Genomic DNA, 14,575 nt, shown 5'->3' on the forward strand with positions numbered 1-14,575 from the left:
GCCAAACCCGAATTTTGCCAGCATCGCCCAGATGTATGGCCATTCAAGCGTATCAAACGCCATGGTGGCGTCCAAGGACGCCAAGATGGCCGGCTCCCGCACAAATGGGACACGCGCGAGCACCCCGTGCAAGCGCCGCAGATTGAGCGCCGTGTTGCGGTGCGGTATAAAGCCAGATTGGTCTTGGTGGACCAAATCGCCCACCACGCCAACCAACCTGTTGGCCAACACCTTGGCGAGGATTTTGGGCTCCGCGTTCAAAAGCGAAATCGGCCTATAGGATGTGACCCGTTCACGGGGCCTCCCCTCCTTGTGGATCACCACAATTGTGGCTAGACGCTGGTCCGGCGGGAGGGAACCCCGCGAGTGGGCCGCCAGGAACATCCCGCGCAGGTGGGGCGCCAACACATCCGGGCGTAGCTTGTAGAGCTCGATGGGAATACCATTGGGGCCCATGGCCTTGCCGGATGCAACCGAGCGAATAGCCAAGGCAATTTCGTCCGAGGTGGGAGGGGCGTCCAGCGAATCCCTGTCCTCCACCGTTAGGGAGGGCAGTGCGATGTCCCGAAGCAGGGCATGTGAGTCTGCCTCCGAGCAGGGGGAAACCGGGGAGTAGACTTCGCGGAAATAATCCGCGAAGCAGGAGACAATGGCTTCTGGCTCAGTGACACACGCACCATCAACACTCTCAATCAAAGGCACCACACGGCTCGCTCTCTCCCTCTTATCCAACCACGCAATCAATTTGCCAGCCTTATCACCCACATCATACAATCGCCCCTGCTGCTCTCTACTGAGGCCCCTGGCCGCCTCCGTGACGAGGGCCCGATAGGCCGCCTGCTTTAGGTGTAGAACATGCAACTTGTCGTCTGTTACCCCGCTTCCCAGGTCACCCTCCAGTTCTGCAATCTCGGCCTCTACCCGGGTCACCTCCTCCCGCTCGCGCCGCCGGGCATGGGAGATAAAGGAGAGGGCCTCCCCTCTAAGGACTACCTTGAAAGCCTCCCACAGGGAGATGGCCGAAGAGACCGACCCCACATTCTCATCGAAATATCGCTGTAGGGATTTGATCAAATCAGCACGAATGGTGGGGTCGCGCAAATACCATGCATTGATTGGGGCCACCCTGCCATCCCCCCTCGGGAAGACATCGAGATGCAACAACAATGGGGAGTGGTCTGAGATACCCCGCGCCAGATGGCGCACCTCCCCCACCCTCCCTGCGTGGGCCTCCGGGACAAGGATGTAATCAAGCCGCGAGAGGCTACCATGGGCACCCGAGTGGAAGGTGTACTGTCGCAATACAGGATGCTTTAATCGCCAGCAATCCACCAGGCCCAGCGTATCCAGAAGGCCGGGCAGCCACGCCTGTGCCCGGGGGAGGTCCCTAGGGGGATGGCGATCCATAGACCCAGAGGCTACCGCATTAAAATCCCCTCCAACCACCAGCAGGCCACTCGGAAGGTCCAGAAGGAGGCGCCCCAGGTCCGCAAATGTGGTGGCTTGTAACCCAGGCGGGACGTACACTGATATAAAGATAAACACTCTACCCTCAGCAGTTTATTTGTTGTCTCTCGTTTTACTTTTTTTTATAAATACCTAGATGCTGTCTCATTTTTCTGCCCACATTCTGGAGTAACTACTGCCTTCTTCTGGGAAGAAATCAGATATTTTGGGGTAGAAAGAATTTCGGGCTTGCTTACAACATGCTTATGGAAAGTGTATTCTGCTACTAAATGGTTTTTGGCTCATTCAGTGTGAATAATTGAGTGATTACATGTCTTTGATTATTCAGGAAGAATGAAAATGTTAGTTCTGGTGAGATTTATTAGTGCGATATATTACAGGGGGCGTACCTCATTGAGACAAGTCATATCCCCTTGAAAACCGAAAATCAGCATTGAGCATTGCAAACTTTCATCTCAGAAATTACCTAGTACACCATGCCGTTCTTGCGTTAGAGAAATTATGGCTTTCTCAAGCTGTCATTATTGTCCATCTTAAACACGACATACTGAAATAGGATATATTATAGCTAAAAACGCAATAAATTAAATATTTACATTATTCACAAATAACAGCATTGCAGGCAAATAATACATTTTAATTCCGCCAAACATTGTCAGAGTCCTGTTCGGCTACACCTCAGGTCCTGTTCCGTGTTGCATCACCGATTTCAGTTATACTGGACCAAGGGGAACTCCTTCGTGGGTCATTCATTTGTTGTTTTCACAAGGCAACCCCCCTGCTCCCTTAGGGTAGACTTGGAGGAACCTTTGCCATAATAAAACTGGTCTCCCAAAATTCACCATTCAAGAGTCATGGGCAAGGCCATACTTGTCTGCCCACATCCCTGCAACATCTCCTAGGGCAACGTAATGTAAGGCTATGGAAACTTGCTCTAGACAGCCCTTCTTTAGAGAATGTGTACCCCTGCCCCGAGTTGGGACATATGCTTAAGGCTAGTTCCCTTCTGCATTCACCTGCACTTATACCAGATACCAAGGTTGTACACTGGTTGTGAAGCAAAAACACAACCCCTCTTTTGCCACAGACCTGGGCGGTCCACCGACCGACCAGGTCTCCCATCAAGCTTGGATACCAAGGGATGCAAGAAATGCTGCACAGCAAATGCCACCAGGTTTTTTATGAAGATATCATTGCTCTCACCCATCCCTGTGAAACACCGATTCTACCCAAATGCAACTGTGGGAAACTGTTTTTATCCTGCTATTCAAACGCCTCAAGGACTCATTGAGGCTTCTAGATGACTGACTTAACCTCCAGGCCCTCCTGGGGATAATGTGAAACCTTGCACTATCTGTGCCCGGGCATTTTTTGGCCAGCCAAGAAATTATAATCTGCAAGTTATCAAAAATGGTATTCCTGCACTGGGTTGTGAAATTGTTGCCACCGATGTGGGTGATAATGAGTCCCCGCAGCAGAAGCCCCCTGCAAGTCAACTACTCCACCAGTTGACTTGACTGGATGATGACCTCCCCTCCCCGGCCCAGGGGAAATGAAGACCTGCCTCTGTTGGGCATCTGCGGAAATGAAGCTTGTGCCTGACGCACAAAGGAATGATCAATGATCCACACACATGTTCCCTAATGCAGAACTGACAGGAGAAAAAAAAACACTACTTTAAGTGTCGGGAGTCGTCCCTTCCTGCATCATGTTGAGTCGCACATAGAGCTTTATAGCAATCTGATTTCCACATACCAATTCTCCTAACCACCTCTGGGTTGCACCCTGCTCTCACCCCAGATGTAGCTGCCCCTATTCTAAAGGAATACAAGGTGAAATTGGCCTGGATCTGAGCCGCCTGAAGGGCCCTGCGCATGACCTGGAATTGTCAGCGGGACACCAATGGCATGAACGAGCAAGGAGGTAGCTGCCCCCCAAGGACATATCTGGAGGTAGCCATGCAACATTGACACCAGACATCCTGCTAGCCCCCCTACTCTTCTCAATATCCTTTACTTGTCTCTTCCCAATTGGTCAGTCTTAGAGCAGGGTATTTTTGACACCATATCTCCTCCCACCCAGAATATGTGACAGCCAGAATCCCCCCTCTCCCCCCCCACCCCCCTCCATGGGAGTCTTGTTCAGACCTCACCACAAACTTTGATACCCTGAAGGCCTTGTAAAAGGCGAGGGAGAAGGCAGCGGTGAACAGTGCCGCCTTGAATTAAGAAATGCAAACCCTGTGCAGGACTTCTATGATCCTCCTCAGCTTGTCCATATCTATGTGACACCGTTGGTCCGTACTTGAACCCTGAAAAGTAATGTGAGTGGTTGGACCTCCACTTCCAATTTCACAAAAAAGGCCAGTGCTGACGTGTCACCTAACAAATGCTTCTAATCTACCCCATGAGCATATTTGCCCAAGAAAACCCGGCCAATTTGTGAGTGAGAAAAGCTGCCCTTGAGGTTTGCCTAGGGCATATGTAATGTATGTGTAAAATACTCTTTCATATGCCTAGGAAGTATGTGGGCTCCGCCTCTGCCGTTGGATGAAAATGCCAAAATTCCTGCAACTTGAAAAGCGACGATGCATCCGCTGCGTTATGTAATACATCAGGCATAGGCTTTGCTTTAAACAAGACATTATTTTTGTGACAAATCAACACAAGTTCATTCAAAAAGGTGAACTCTTTCTTGCACTTTGCCTGCTGCAAATTAATGCACTCCACCACTGCAGTGTTATCTGACCAAAATGTAATTGATAGATTGCGGAACTGGTTGGTCCAAATGTGCAAGGCCGCCACAATAGGGAAAAGCTCCAAAAAGGTGATATTCCGCCTCATACACAAGCCTATTCAATCAATCAATCAATCAATCAATCAATCAAGCATTTGTATAGCGCGCTACTCACCCGGAGGGTCTCAAGGCGCTTGGGGGAGGGGGGTCCGCTACTGCTCGAACAGCCAGGTCTTGAGTTGCTTCCTGAAGGAGAGGTGGTCTTGGGTCAGGCGAAGGTGGATGGGGAGGGAGTTCCACGTCTTGGCAGCCAGGTAGGAGAAGGATCTTCCTCCTGTTGTGGCTCTTCGGATGCGGGGGACGGCGGCGAGGGCGTGGCTGGTTGATCGAAGCTGGCGGGTGGGAGTGTAGAAGGTCAAGCGGTCATTGAGGTATCTTGGGCCTTGGTTGTGGAGAGCTTTGTGTGCGTGGGTGAGGAGTCGGAACGTGATTCTCTTGCTGACGGGGAGCCAGTGCAGGTTTCTCAGGTATACGGAGATGTGGCTGTGTCGGGGAATGTCCAGGATGAGGCGTGCTGAGGCGTTCTGGATGCGCTGGAGTCGTTTCTGGAGTTTGGCTGTGGTTCCGGCGTAGAGGGAGTTGCCGTAGTCCAGTCGGCTGGTGACGAGGGCCTGGGTGACCGTCTTCCTGGTTTCGGTGGGGAGCCACCGGAAGATCTTACGTAGCATGCGTAGGATGTTGAAGCATGATGCGGAGACGGCGTTGACTTGTCTGGTCATGGAGAGGGAGGAGTCCAGGACGAAGCCCAGGTTGCGTGCGTGGTCTGTTGGTTTGGGTGCGCTGCCAAGGGCAGGGGGCCACCAGGAGTCGTCCCAGGCGGAGGGTGATGATCCCAGGATGAGGACTTCCGTCTTATCTGAGTTCAGTTTCAGGCGGCTGTTCGTCATCCACTCGGCTACGTCTTTCATCCCTTCGTGTAGGTTGGTTCTGGCAGTGGCAGGGTCGTTGGTGAGGGAGAGGATCAGCTGGGTGTCATCGGCGTAGGAGATGATGTTGAGGTTGTGTTGGCGTGCGATGGCTGCGAGGGGGCTCATGTAGACATTGAAGAGGGTGGGGCTGAGTGATGATCCTTGTGGTACGCCGCAGATGACTTCGGTGGCCTCGGATCTGAACGGGGGTAGGCGGACTCTCTGTGTTCTTCCGGCGAGGAAGGAGATGATCCATTCCAGTGCCTTCTCCTGGATACCGATGTTGAGGCGCTGCACTAGGGTGCGGTGGCAGACCGTGTCGAACGCCGCGGAGAGGTCCAGGAGGATGAGGGCCGTTGTTTCCCCGTTGTCGAGCAAAGCTCGGATGTCGTCAGTGGCTGCGATGAGGGCAGTCTCGGTGCTGTGATTGGCCCGGAAGCCGGACTGCGAGTGGTCGAGGGATCCGTTCGTCTCGAGGAAGGCGGCCAGTTGTCTGTTGACGGTTTTCTCGATGACTTTGGCCGGAAAAGGAAGGAGCGAGATGGGGCGGTAGTTTTTGAGGTCGGTGGGGTCCGCTGATGGTTTCTTCAGTAGGGCGCTGAGTTCGGCGTGCTTCCAGCTCTCTGGGAAGGTGGCGGTGTCGAAGGAGGCGTTGATGATGTCCCGCAGGTGGGGTGCGATGACGGAGTCGGCCTTGTTGAAGACGTGGTGAGGGCAGGGGTCGGTTGGAGATCCTGAGTGGATGGAGTTCATCGTGCGGATGGTGTCTTCGGTGTTGACTGGGGTCCAGGCACGGAGGGTGGTGGTGGGGGGCGTTGTTTCGGTCGTAGGGTGTGATGGCTGTGTGCTGAAACTGTTGTGTATGTCTGCGATCTTGCTGTGGAAGAACGAGGCGAGCGAGTTGCAGAGGTCTTGCGAGGGCGTGATGTCGTTGTTTCCGGCGCTGGGGTTCGAGAGCTCTTTGACGATGTTGAAGAGTTCCTTGCTGTTGCGGGCGTTGTTGTCCAGTCGTTCCTTGAATGCGGATTTCTTGGTGGCGTGGATCAGCTGGTGATGTCTTCGAGTGGCGAGCTTGAGGGTGGTCATGTTGTCTGTAGTTGGGTCTCTGCGCCAGGCTTTCTCGAGGGCCCGGCAGTTCTTCTTGGAGCTCTTGAGTTCGTCGGTAAACCAAGATGCTTTCTTGGTGCCGGGTCTGGCGGGGGGGGGGGGTCTTCAGTGGAGCGAGGTTGTCTGCGCAGTTGCTGATCCATTTCGTGAGGTTGTTGGCGGCTTGGTTGGGGTTCGCTGATCTGGTGGGGGGGTTCTGGCTCAGGGATGTGGTGTGCTGGTCGGCAGTGATCTTGTTCCAGCTTCTGCGGGGGACCAGTTGCGGGGGGGGGGTGAATCGTGGTCCTTCTGAAGCTGAAGTGGACGCAGCTGTGGTCTGTCCAGTGGAGTCCGGTGGCGTGGCTGAAGGTGATGTCCTTGCTGGAGGAGAAGACGGGGTCGAGCGTGTGGCCGGCGTAGTGGGTGGGGGTGGTCACCAGTTGCTTGAGTCCGAGGTTGGCGAGGTTGTCCAGCAGGGTGGTGGTGTTGCGGTCATTGTTGTTCTCCAGGTGGAAGTTGAGGTCCCCAAGGAGGATGTAGTCAGCGGAGGGGAGGGCGTGCGGGCTGATGAAGTCGGCGATGTCTTCGCTGAATTGTGTACGAGGTCCCAGGGGTCTGTAGATGAGGGTGCCTCTGAGGGTGGTCTTGGGGTCGGTGTGGATCTGGAAGTGCAGGTGTTCGGCGGCTGTGAGGGTGTCTTCGGAGTTGGTCGTGATGCGGATGGTGTTCTTGTGGACGATGGCGATGCCTCCTCCATTCTGGTTGGCGCGGTCCCTCCGGGTGATCTTGTATCCGTCCGGGATGGCGATGGCGATGTCGGGTGCTGAGGAGGCGTTCATCCAGGTTTCCGTGAGGAAGGCGACGTCTGGGCATGTGGCGTCGAGCAGGTTCCAGAGTTCTACTGCGTGCCTGTCAACGGAGCGGGTGTTGAGCAGGATGCACTTCAGGTGCTTCAGGTGGTTGCTGTTGCTGTTGGTGCTTGGCTTGGCGGGTGCGGTACGGGTCCGGATGCAGGAGAACTTGCAGGATTGGCAGGTGAAGGGTCCGTGGGTGCGTCTTGGGGTGGCTCTGCAGCAGCCGGGGCTCCGGCCGGTGTTGAGTGCGAGTACGGGTAGGCTGGCATCTGCGGGGGCCAGGGGGTCTGGCGCTGGGCGTGGACGGGCGCAGACGGGCTTGCCTTAGGCGCGCCAGCGGCGCGCCCGCTGCGCGGCCTCCATATGAGTGGGAGAGGGAGGGAGGAGCAGCTGGGAGGTGGGAGCGGGGCGGCCAATAGGGTGCGAGGGGGGCGGAGCTACGGGACGCGGCGGCGGGAAGCGGGCAGCGAGAGACGGGAACGGACGAAGGGAGCACCACTGGGCAAAAATACAGGTACAAGCGGGGGCACAAGGAGGCAGAAACAAGTAACAAATGGAGGGCACAAGGAGGCACAAAGGAGGCAAAAGAGTCACAATAGAAGGCAGGCAGGCAGGCACTCACACGGGAACAGAATGGAAGGGGGACACTGGCACTCGGCAGGCAGTCAGGTCTTGGGCAGCGGCAAGCGTCACACAGGGGGCTGCGTGGCGGTGAGGGGAGCGACCTGCCTGGTGAACAGGGTCAAAGGTCGCTCCCTCTACCGCTGCGCGGCCTCCATATGAGTGGGAGAGGGAGGGAGGAGCAGCTGGGAGGTTGGAGCGGGGCGGCCAATAGGGTGCGAGGGGGGCGGAGCTACGGGACGCGGCGGCCAATAGGGCGCAAGGGGGCGGAGCTACGGGACGCGGCGGCGGGAAGCGGGCAGCGAGGGACGGGAACGGACGAAGGGAGCACCACTGGGCAAAAATACAGGTACAAGCGGGGGCACAAGGAGGCAGAAACAAGTAACAAATGGAGGGCACAAGGAGGCACAAAGGAGGCAAAAGAGTCACAATAGAAGGCAGGCAGGCACTCACACGGGAACAGAATGAAAGGGGGACACTGGCACTCGGCAGGCAGTCAGGTCTTGGGCAGCGGCAAGCGTCACACAAGGGGCTGCGTGGCGGTGAGGGGAGCGACCTGCCTGGTGAACAGGGTCAAAGGTCGCTCTCTCTACCGCTGCGCGGCCTCCATATGAGTGGGAGAGGGAGGGAGGAGCAGCTTGGAGGTGGGAGCCGGGCGGCTAATAGGGTGTGAGGGGGCGGAGCTACGGGACGCGGCGGCCAATAGGGCGCAAGGGGGCGGAGCTACGGGACGCGGCGGCGGGAAGCGGGCAGCGAGGGATGGGAACAGACGAAGGGAGCACCACTGGGCAAAAATACAGGAACGGACGAAGGGAGCACCACTGGGCAAAAATACAGTGGTATTCAGGACTGAGGCACACCACTTATCCCCCAAAATGGCACCAAATCCAAGGGTGCCTGCTTATCCATGAATAAACTAAACTCTTGGCTGGACCATAAGGCTGCCAGCCATACCCATGCCCCATTGAATGTACTAAGAAATGTCAGCCAGATCCTCACATCCTGCTTCTGATCTGCCGAGAGGCGAGTCGTACAGTGCTTTTCCTTTAGGCCAGACATGACTTGGGCTACGGAGCAGGAGAATGTGCGACACATCACAAATATGTGCAGGGTGAAATTGAGCTGGCCTATTAAAGTCTTTAACTGCTGTAAGGTGACCTTCTGTGTTCTCAGGCAAGATTCAAAGAAGGATCAAAAGACCTCCACCTTATCTGCAGGGAATAAGCATTCCCCTTTCACAGAACCGGTTTAAATCCCCAGCAATACCAAGGTCGTGGCCAGCCCTCTCATGAGCTAAGAGGATCTGGAACTCTACCATTAGGTGCTTAAAGACCGCAAGAGCCTTGGCGCAGCAATCCGTACCTCCTGGACCCAAGAAAAGGAAGTCACTTAAATAGTGGATAACAAAATTGGACCCTGATGCCTGTGTGAAAGCCCATTTCAATAAGGTGATGAATAGCTCGAAATAGGCACAGGAAACTGAGCATGCCATGGGCATACAGTTGTCATAACAGTATTGACTTTAAAGCTGAAACCAAGCAGATTGTATTCATCAAGATGGACTGGTAGCAGTAGGAAGGCGCACTCGATATCCGCCTTTGCCATGAGAGCTCCCGGACCGAGCGTTCCTTAAAGTACCAAGGCGCCATCCTACGATGCATTCCTCACTGATAACAGGACCGTGTCAATGGCATCATTCACATAAGCCCCACTGGGGCAGAGAATTTGTGAACCAGTCTGCACTTCCCCCTCTCTGTTTTTGGGATCAAACCCAAGGGGGAGCATACTAACCCAGGCAATAGAAGCATAAAAATGGCCCACCCACCCTTCCCAGCTTTAGCGCCATCTCAATCTTTTTCCCAGCCACCTCCTTGGTTAGGACTAAGGAGTGTTGATTTTTGCAGTACTCGGATGCATGAGGACCTGGCACAGGTATTCTACAACCATTGTGAAAAAGCATGTATAACTGGAGTGCAGTGTCAATACAGGGGCACAAGTTCCACCAAGGGTTCAATGCATGTAAGGACACCAGCGAGGGACTCGGAAATGCTGTCTGTAAGACCCCTTTACTTTTGCCCATCCTTATCTTTTGTCGTCTTAAACATTTGAACTCAAGATGCCCTGATGTTCTGCAGAAAGAGCAAATATGCTTGAATTTACAAGACCCTTGCAGTCTAGAGCACGATTTTATTAAATTAAATGACTTCAGGTTTCTTTCACATCATGCAACCTAACCATGCATTGATGTCCGTTTGATCACAAAACATGACTGGGGTTGTCTTTCTTCAGCCTAAATGTCTTGTCTTATACCCTTTCCAGCAAAACCCACCAAACTCCTTGTACATGCCCACAATCTTGTTCATATAGTAAGCAGTTTGCAGGCCACGAACGGGGTATTTCTCAAGGAGTACTGACTGATAGATGGTAAAATCCTTTTCATTAGTGTCTCCTCTACTTTTGGTTTCTTCAACTTGTGCTCACAGTCTTTAGCGTCCTTGCTTTTCTCCTCTGGAGTTCTAACTACAGTAAGCTCAAACCTATCTACGTATGCATCCTTCTTTATTTTTTCTCAACTCATCCAATAGATGCAATCCTAGCCAGTTTCTGGGGGACATTACCTGACCATGACCACTAGCTCGAACCGTCTCCTCACCTGTACCAGCCATGGATGTCATGGTAGTCGTGGTAGGGCCTGCCCCGGGAGTGGCGCGAGGGAGTGATGCTGCTGCTCCGCTTAGTGCACCTGCTCGTGGCTGAATGTCTGCTACTTTTGCCGCATTAGCAGTCCCCTGGAGCTGCTTGGGCCACTGTGCCACCACCAGGTTACTGGAAGCGGCTAAAGCCTTCTCACCTTGATTACCACCTAGGCTATTTACTAATTCATCTCCGGTGTTCCTAGATGCCTCCATCTGCTGCCTGGCATCTTTGGCACAGTCTACCTCCCCACTGATGACCACCACCTGTCCCTGACCAGGCGTGACCACTGTCAATGGGGCATTTGCTGCCACCGCTTTCGTATTTCCTTTCCACACGTCGCCTACAGACGAGGGGATATGCTGCCTCTGAGGGTGGGGGGGGGGGCTCCCTTCCTCTTAGGGTGCTCTACATTAACCTCCCCATTATCAGAGCCTTCTTCTGCACCAACAAGGGCAGTGCTGGTTGTCCCAAAGCCAACACTTGGTCCGTAGAGTCTATCCACCCCATGATCATTGCCATATCATACTTTCGCTTTACCTGCTTTGTTGGCATGGCAACTAGAGAATGACCCCACACTTAAACTTGCTGTAGGAAAATGGCTAATACCCTACTGCAAAACCCTAATCACCACTAAGCTGCCTAATAACATAAGATGACCTGAACACAACTGGAGTACCTCGAAAATCTGTGTCAGTTACGCGGTATTCAGTCACAAGAGAAAAAACAGCAAAACACGGCGGAACGCCCTGAAAATTGATGGACAATAATTAATACTGCGTGAGCGCCACTTACTGCCCAAACATTTTGAAGCGATTTGCCCAGAATTACAGGATGTTGGGCCGACACTGGTTAATCAGCCCAGAAAACTAGTGATGTCGGTAAGTTATATGCTAATGCAGACAAACTAAAGACGAGCAGAAACCTGATCTTACAAAAAGATGCAAGGTAAGCCGCTCACCTAGCTCAGTGTGACCAGTAAATCATAGCGTCCTAGTGCCCTCCAAACTCAGTCCTATCCAGACAACACTGATAATGCCCAACGTGAGCACCTACCCCCCACCCCACCCACAAATGCCCTCCAGTCAACCTGAGAGCACAGAAAACCCGTCGTCTGCCCCACTTCACCTCCGGCCCGAGATGACTCTTGCCATAACTCATGTGGTGACTCCGGTGATGACAGCCAGCAACCCGCTCGGGTCCTTTGCAATCAGCCCAAGTAGGAGGCTCCCTGTGGTCTGTCACCACTGCCACTGATGATCCAGGGAGAAGAATCCTTCTCTATCAAAACGGTAGCAGTCTCTGCGGATAAACAAGGGCAGCGGAGGGGATCTCCTACTAGAAAACCACAGCTCCACAGAAAATGGCGGGTCGGGTGTTGTTGGGAGAGTACGTCGGCGTCCATCCTCCATGAAGCAAAGTGGTCAACAGGAGAGAGTTTTCTTCGTCTGTCAGATGCCTTCTGACAGTGATGAGTTTTTGGATAACCGAGGCAGTAGCCTCATTACTCAACATTCATTTTGAGTTTTTTAGTCGCTGTTTCGGTTTTCTTATTGATGTGACACTTTGTCACAGTTGAATAAGTGGTCAACGGGTAAGGTTGCCCCTATTTAGTACACCTCCAACCACCCATGCTACCCCGCCAGCCCTTGGGCAGCCAATAGAGTTTATGGGCGTAGACCCGCATAAATTCGAAAGATGTGGCCACAGTTGGCTGCCAGTCCTCCTGACCAATCAAATCCGGCCTGTACCTGTTCCGTGGGGGAGGGAGCTGCCAGCCTGCGGCTTGGGCCCTTGTTTGCCAGTGGTCTTTGATATTGGAAATCTCAGTTTACACCGAGGTCGGGATAACAAGACTAAGGCGATAGTAGTATAATGGTGGTGTTCCTAGATTCTGCATGCAAACTCCTGTTCCTTTCTTACAGGGTTAATGAGATGTCAGTGCTTTGGTACAGACAGTTTAAAGCAGTCATTTTGTTTTAATCTTTTGTTTCTCTTTGTCTCTGACAATTACTAGAGCAATAATGCTTTGGATTTACTGTGTGATTATATATCATACTAATTGCATGCCTACCTTAGTTATTTCATTCTTATTGTTTAAGTGCATGATGGCACATTTCTGTGTACCCTCCACTTCTCCGCTGATGATGAGTAACAATCGTTTTAAGAACTTAATGAACACAACATTTGTAAAACTGTAAGATTTGTTTTACCACAAACTGAACACCCTTTTAATGTTAGTCTCAATTTAATGAAGAATTTTATAATACAGCCTCCTCTCATACAATATTCGTATTCTTTATTATTATCTTCTGGAATTGTATCTATTTTACTTTCTAATTTGTGCTTAGTTAGTATATATTCTTACCTAAAAGCAGGCGAATATCACTAATTTATATCTTATTATGTATATAACCTCATGGCAAAGAAGTTTTTAGAATGTACATAAATCTTTAATAATAACTCACTTGTTAATCTTGAAAGGACATAAATTGTCACTATTTCTGAAATGTATTTAGTTTTCACTATAAGAAGTTTGCATTGAGTTTGTGTTTTACTTAAATAATTGAACACATTTTCCAAACACTTCAGTGTTTTAAACCTGATCACTTTATGGATGCCTAATTATATTTCCCGCAAAAAGTAACATTGAATGACAAACATTGTACATTTTTCCTTTTTAGTTTTACATTCCCATGAATGAAGTCGCCAATAAGGTTTTATTTACATGCACTGTTAAGTTTTTTTGTTTTTTAAGACAAGAATTTCAATGACCGATTTAAATGTAATTGTTTTTATTCTAATTGATTTTGCAGGCGCCTTGGTCGTTGGTATTCTGGCTTACTTATGAACAAATTAGAAGAATCATCGGAGTTAATTCATTCTGAGAGTTTCCCAATTTTCTGTATCTCTACAAAAGAAAATAATTATGTATGGATTTGCCTTTCAATAATTGTGTGCTGCGGACATTGCAGTCATTATTAAAATTTTTTTTTATATTTTAGTGTTGTGGTCGTCATTCTTTTGCTTTCTTCTTATAACCAGTATTGTTTCAAAAACTTCCAACCTGTTTCCAGGCGCAGATTCACCTACTGACAGTTTTGCCCCAGATGGCTTCTGCTAGGTTTATGCATTGAAAACTGGAATCTTTGAAGCATTATCACCTCTCCCCTCTGCTTTTTTGTGGGACGCAGAAAGCAAGGCAGCATTATTTGACAATGTAGCTCCTTTTTAGGTCTCGCCTGACCCAGCGCATGCGCTGGTCTGGCGAGACTTATTGAGAGGGCTCCAAAAAGTGCTACCAGGCCAGCCTAGAGCTACAGTGCATGTGGGCGGGCGCGCCCGCCGCGCTTTACCGCGATTACTTTCGCTCGTTTAATTTACTGATAACAGTAGGCGTCCTAACTTCTCACTTGTAGCAGTGTTGCAGTGCACTGCACTGCACATGAATCACCCAAGGTGTAGCACGTAGGTAACAGATAAATGCTGAGTTTGAGTCCCTACTGACGAAAAATGTGCACTTCCTGAGCGCTCTATTGGTATGCGTAGCACTTTATTTTAGATGCTCATTGGCATCTGCTATTAGTGCACATTCCCTGAGATTATTTTATTTCTGCATTCAGTGTTCAATTCGTATTATCAGATAGCTTGTGCTACTCTAGTGCATTTCACGAACCAAAAGAAAGCTGTGCAAATAGTCCGAGCTAGCCAGTGGAACGTTGCGTTGGTATACAGTGATGGAGTCGACTCTGTCTAGTTCTGTATGGAATTTGGGGAGTGTGTCTCTGACTTTCGACCTTTCCTACCGTCTTTTAATTGATGAGCCGTTTCTGGTGGTCATTTTGGGTCGAGTATTTGTGAATCAGTATGTGGGCAAGTGGCGGCTCCTTTAAAACGTGGAACTGATGCATACCTCCAAGGTTGGCAACCAGGAAACATTCAAACGCATGTGGTTTGTTACAGCTCTGACTGGGACATAGTTCATGTTTTTCTCCTGAATGTAATTGTGACACTGTATTTTTTTATGACGGGTGTGTGGGCAACACAGTAAACTGTTATTTTTGGGCGAAAATAGACAGGTGTGACTCTGTACTTGCACTTACACGACTGTGTAGTTTCACAGGGTATATATTACGCATACCGAGTCTG

The 14,575-nt window shown here is 51.1% G+C and overlaps 1 protein-coding gene across 2 annotated transcripts in view; it reads left to right on the plus strand.

The window, feature by feature from the left end:
* The window catches only part of SLC25A27 (solute carrier family 25 member 27), a 267,214-nt gene extending 253,789 nt beyond the window's left edge, over positions 1-13,425 (plus strand). For both annotated transcript variants that reach the window (XM_085610548.1, XM_085610547.1), the window contains one exon: positions 13,243-13,425. In XM_085610548.1, coding sequence (XP_085466674.1) covers positions 13,243-13,314 — 72 coding nt within the window. In that variant the 3' untranslated portion in view covers positions 13,315-13,425. The remainder of the gene's footprint in view (positions 1-13,242) is intronic.
* Positions 13,426-14,575: the final 1,150 nt, after the last annotated feature.

Source organism: Triturus cristatus, chromosome 6, assembly GCF_964204655.1.
Source record: "Triturus cristatus chromosome 6, aTriCri1.1, whole genome shotgun sequence".
In the NCBI taxonomy this organism is placed as follows: domain Eukaryota; kingdom Metazoa; phylum Chordata; class Amphibia; order Caudata; family Salamandridae; genus Triturus; species Triturus cristatus.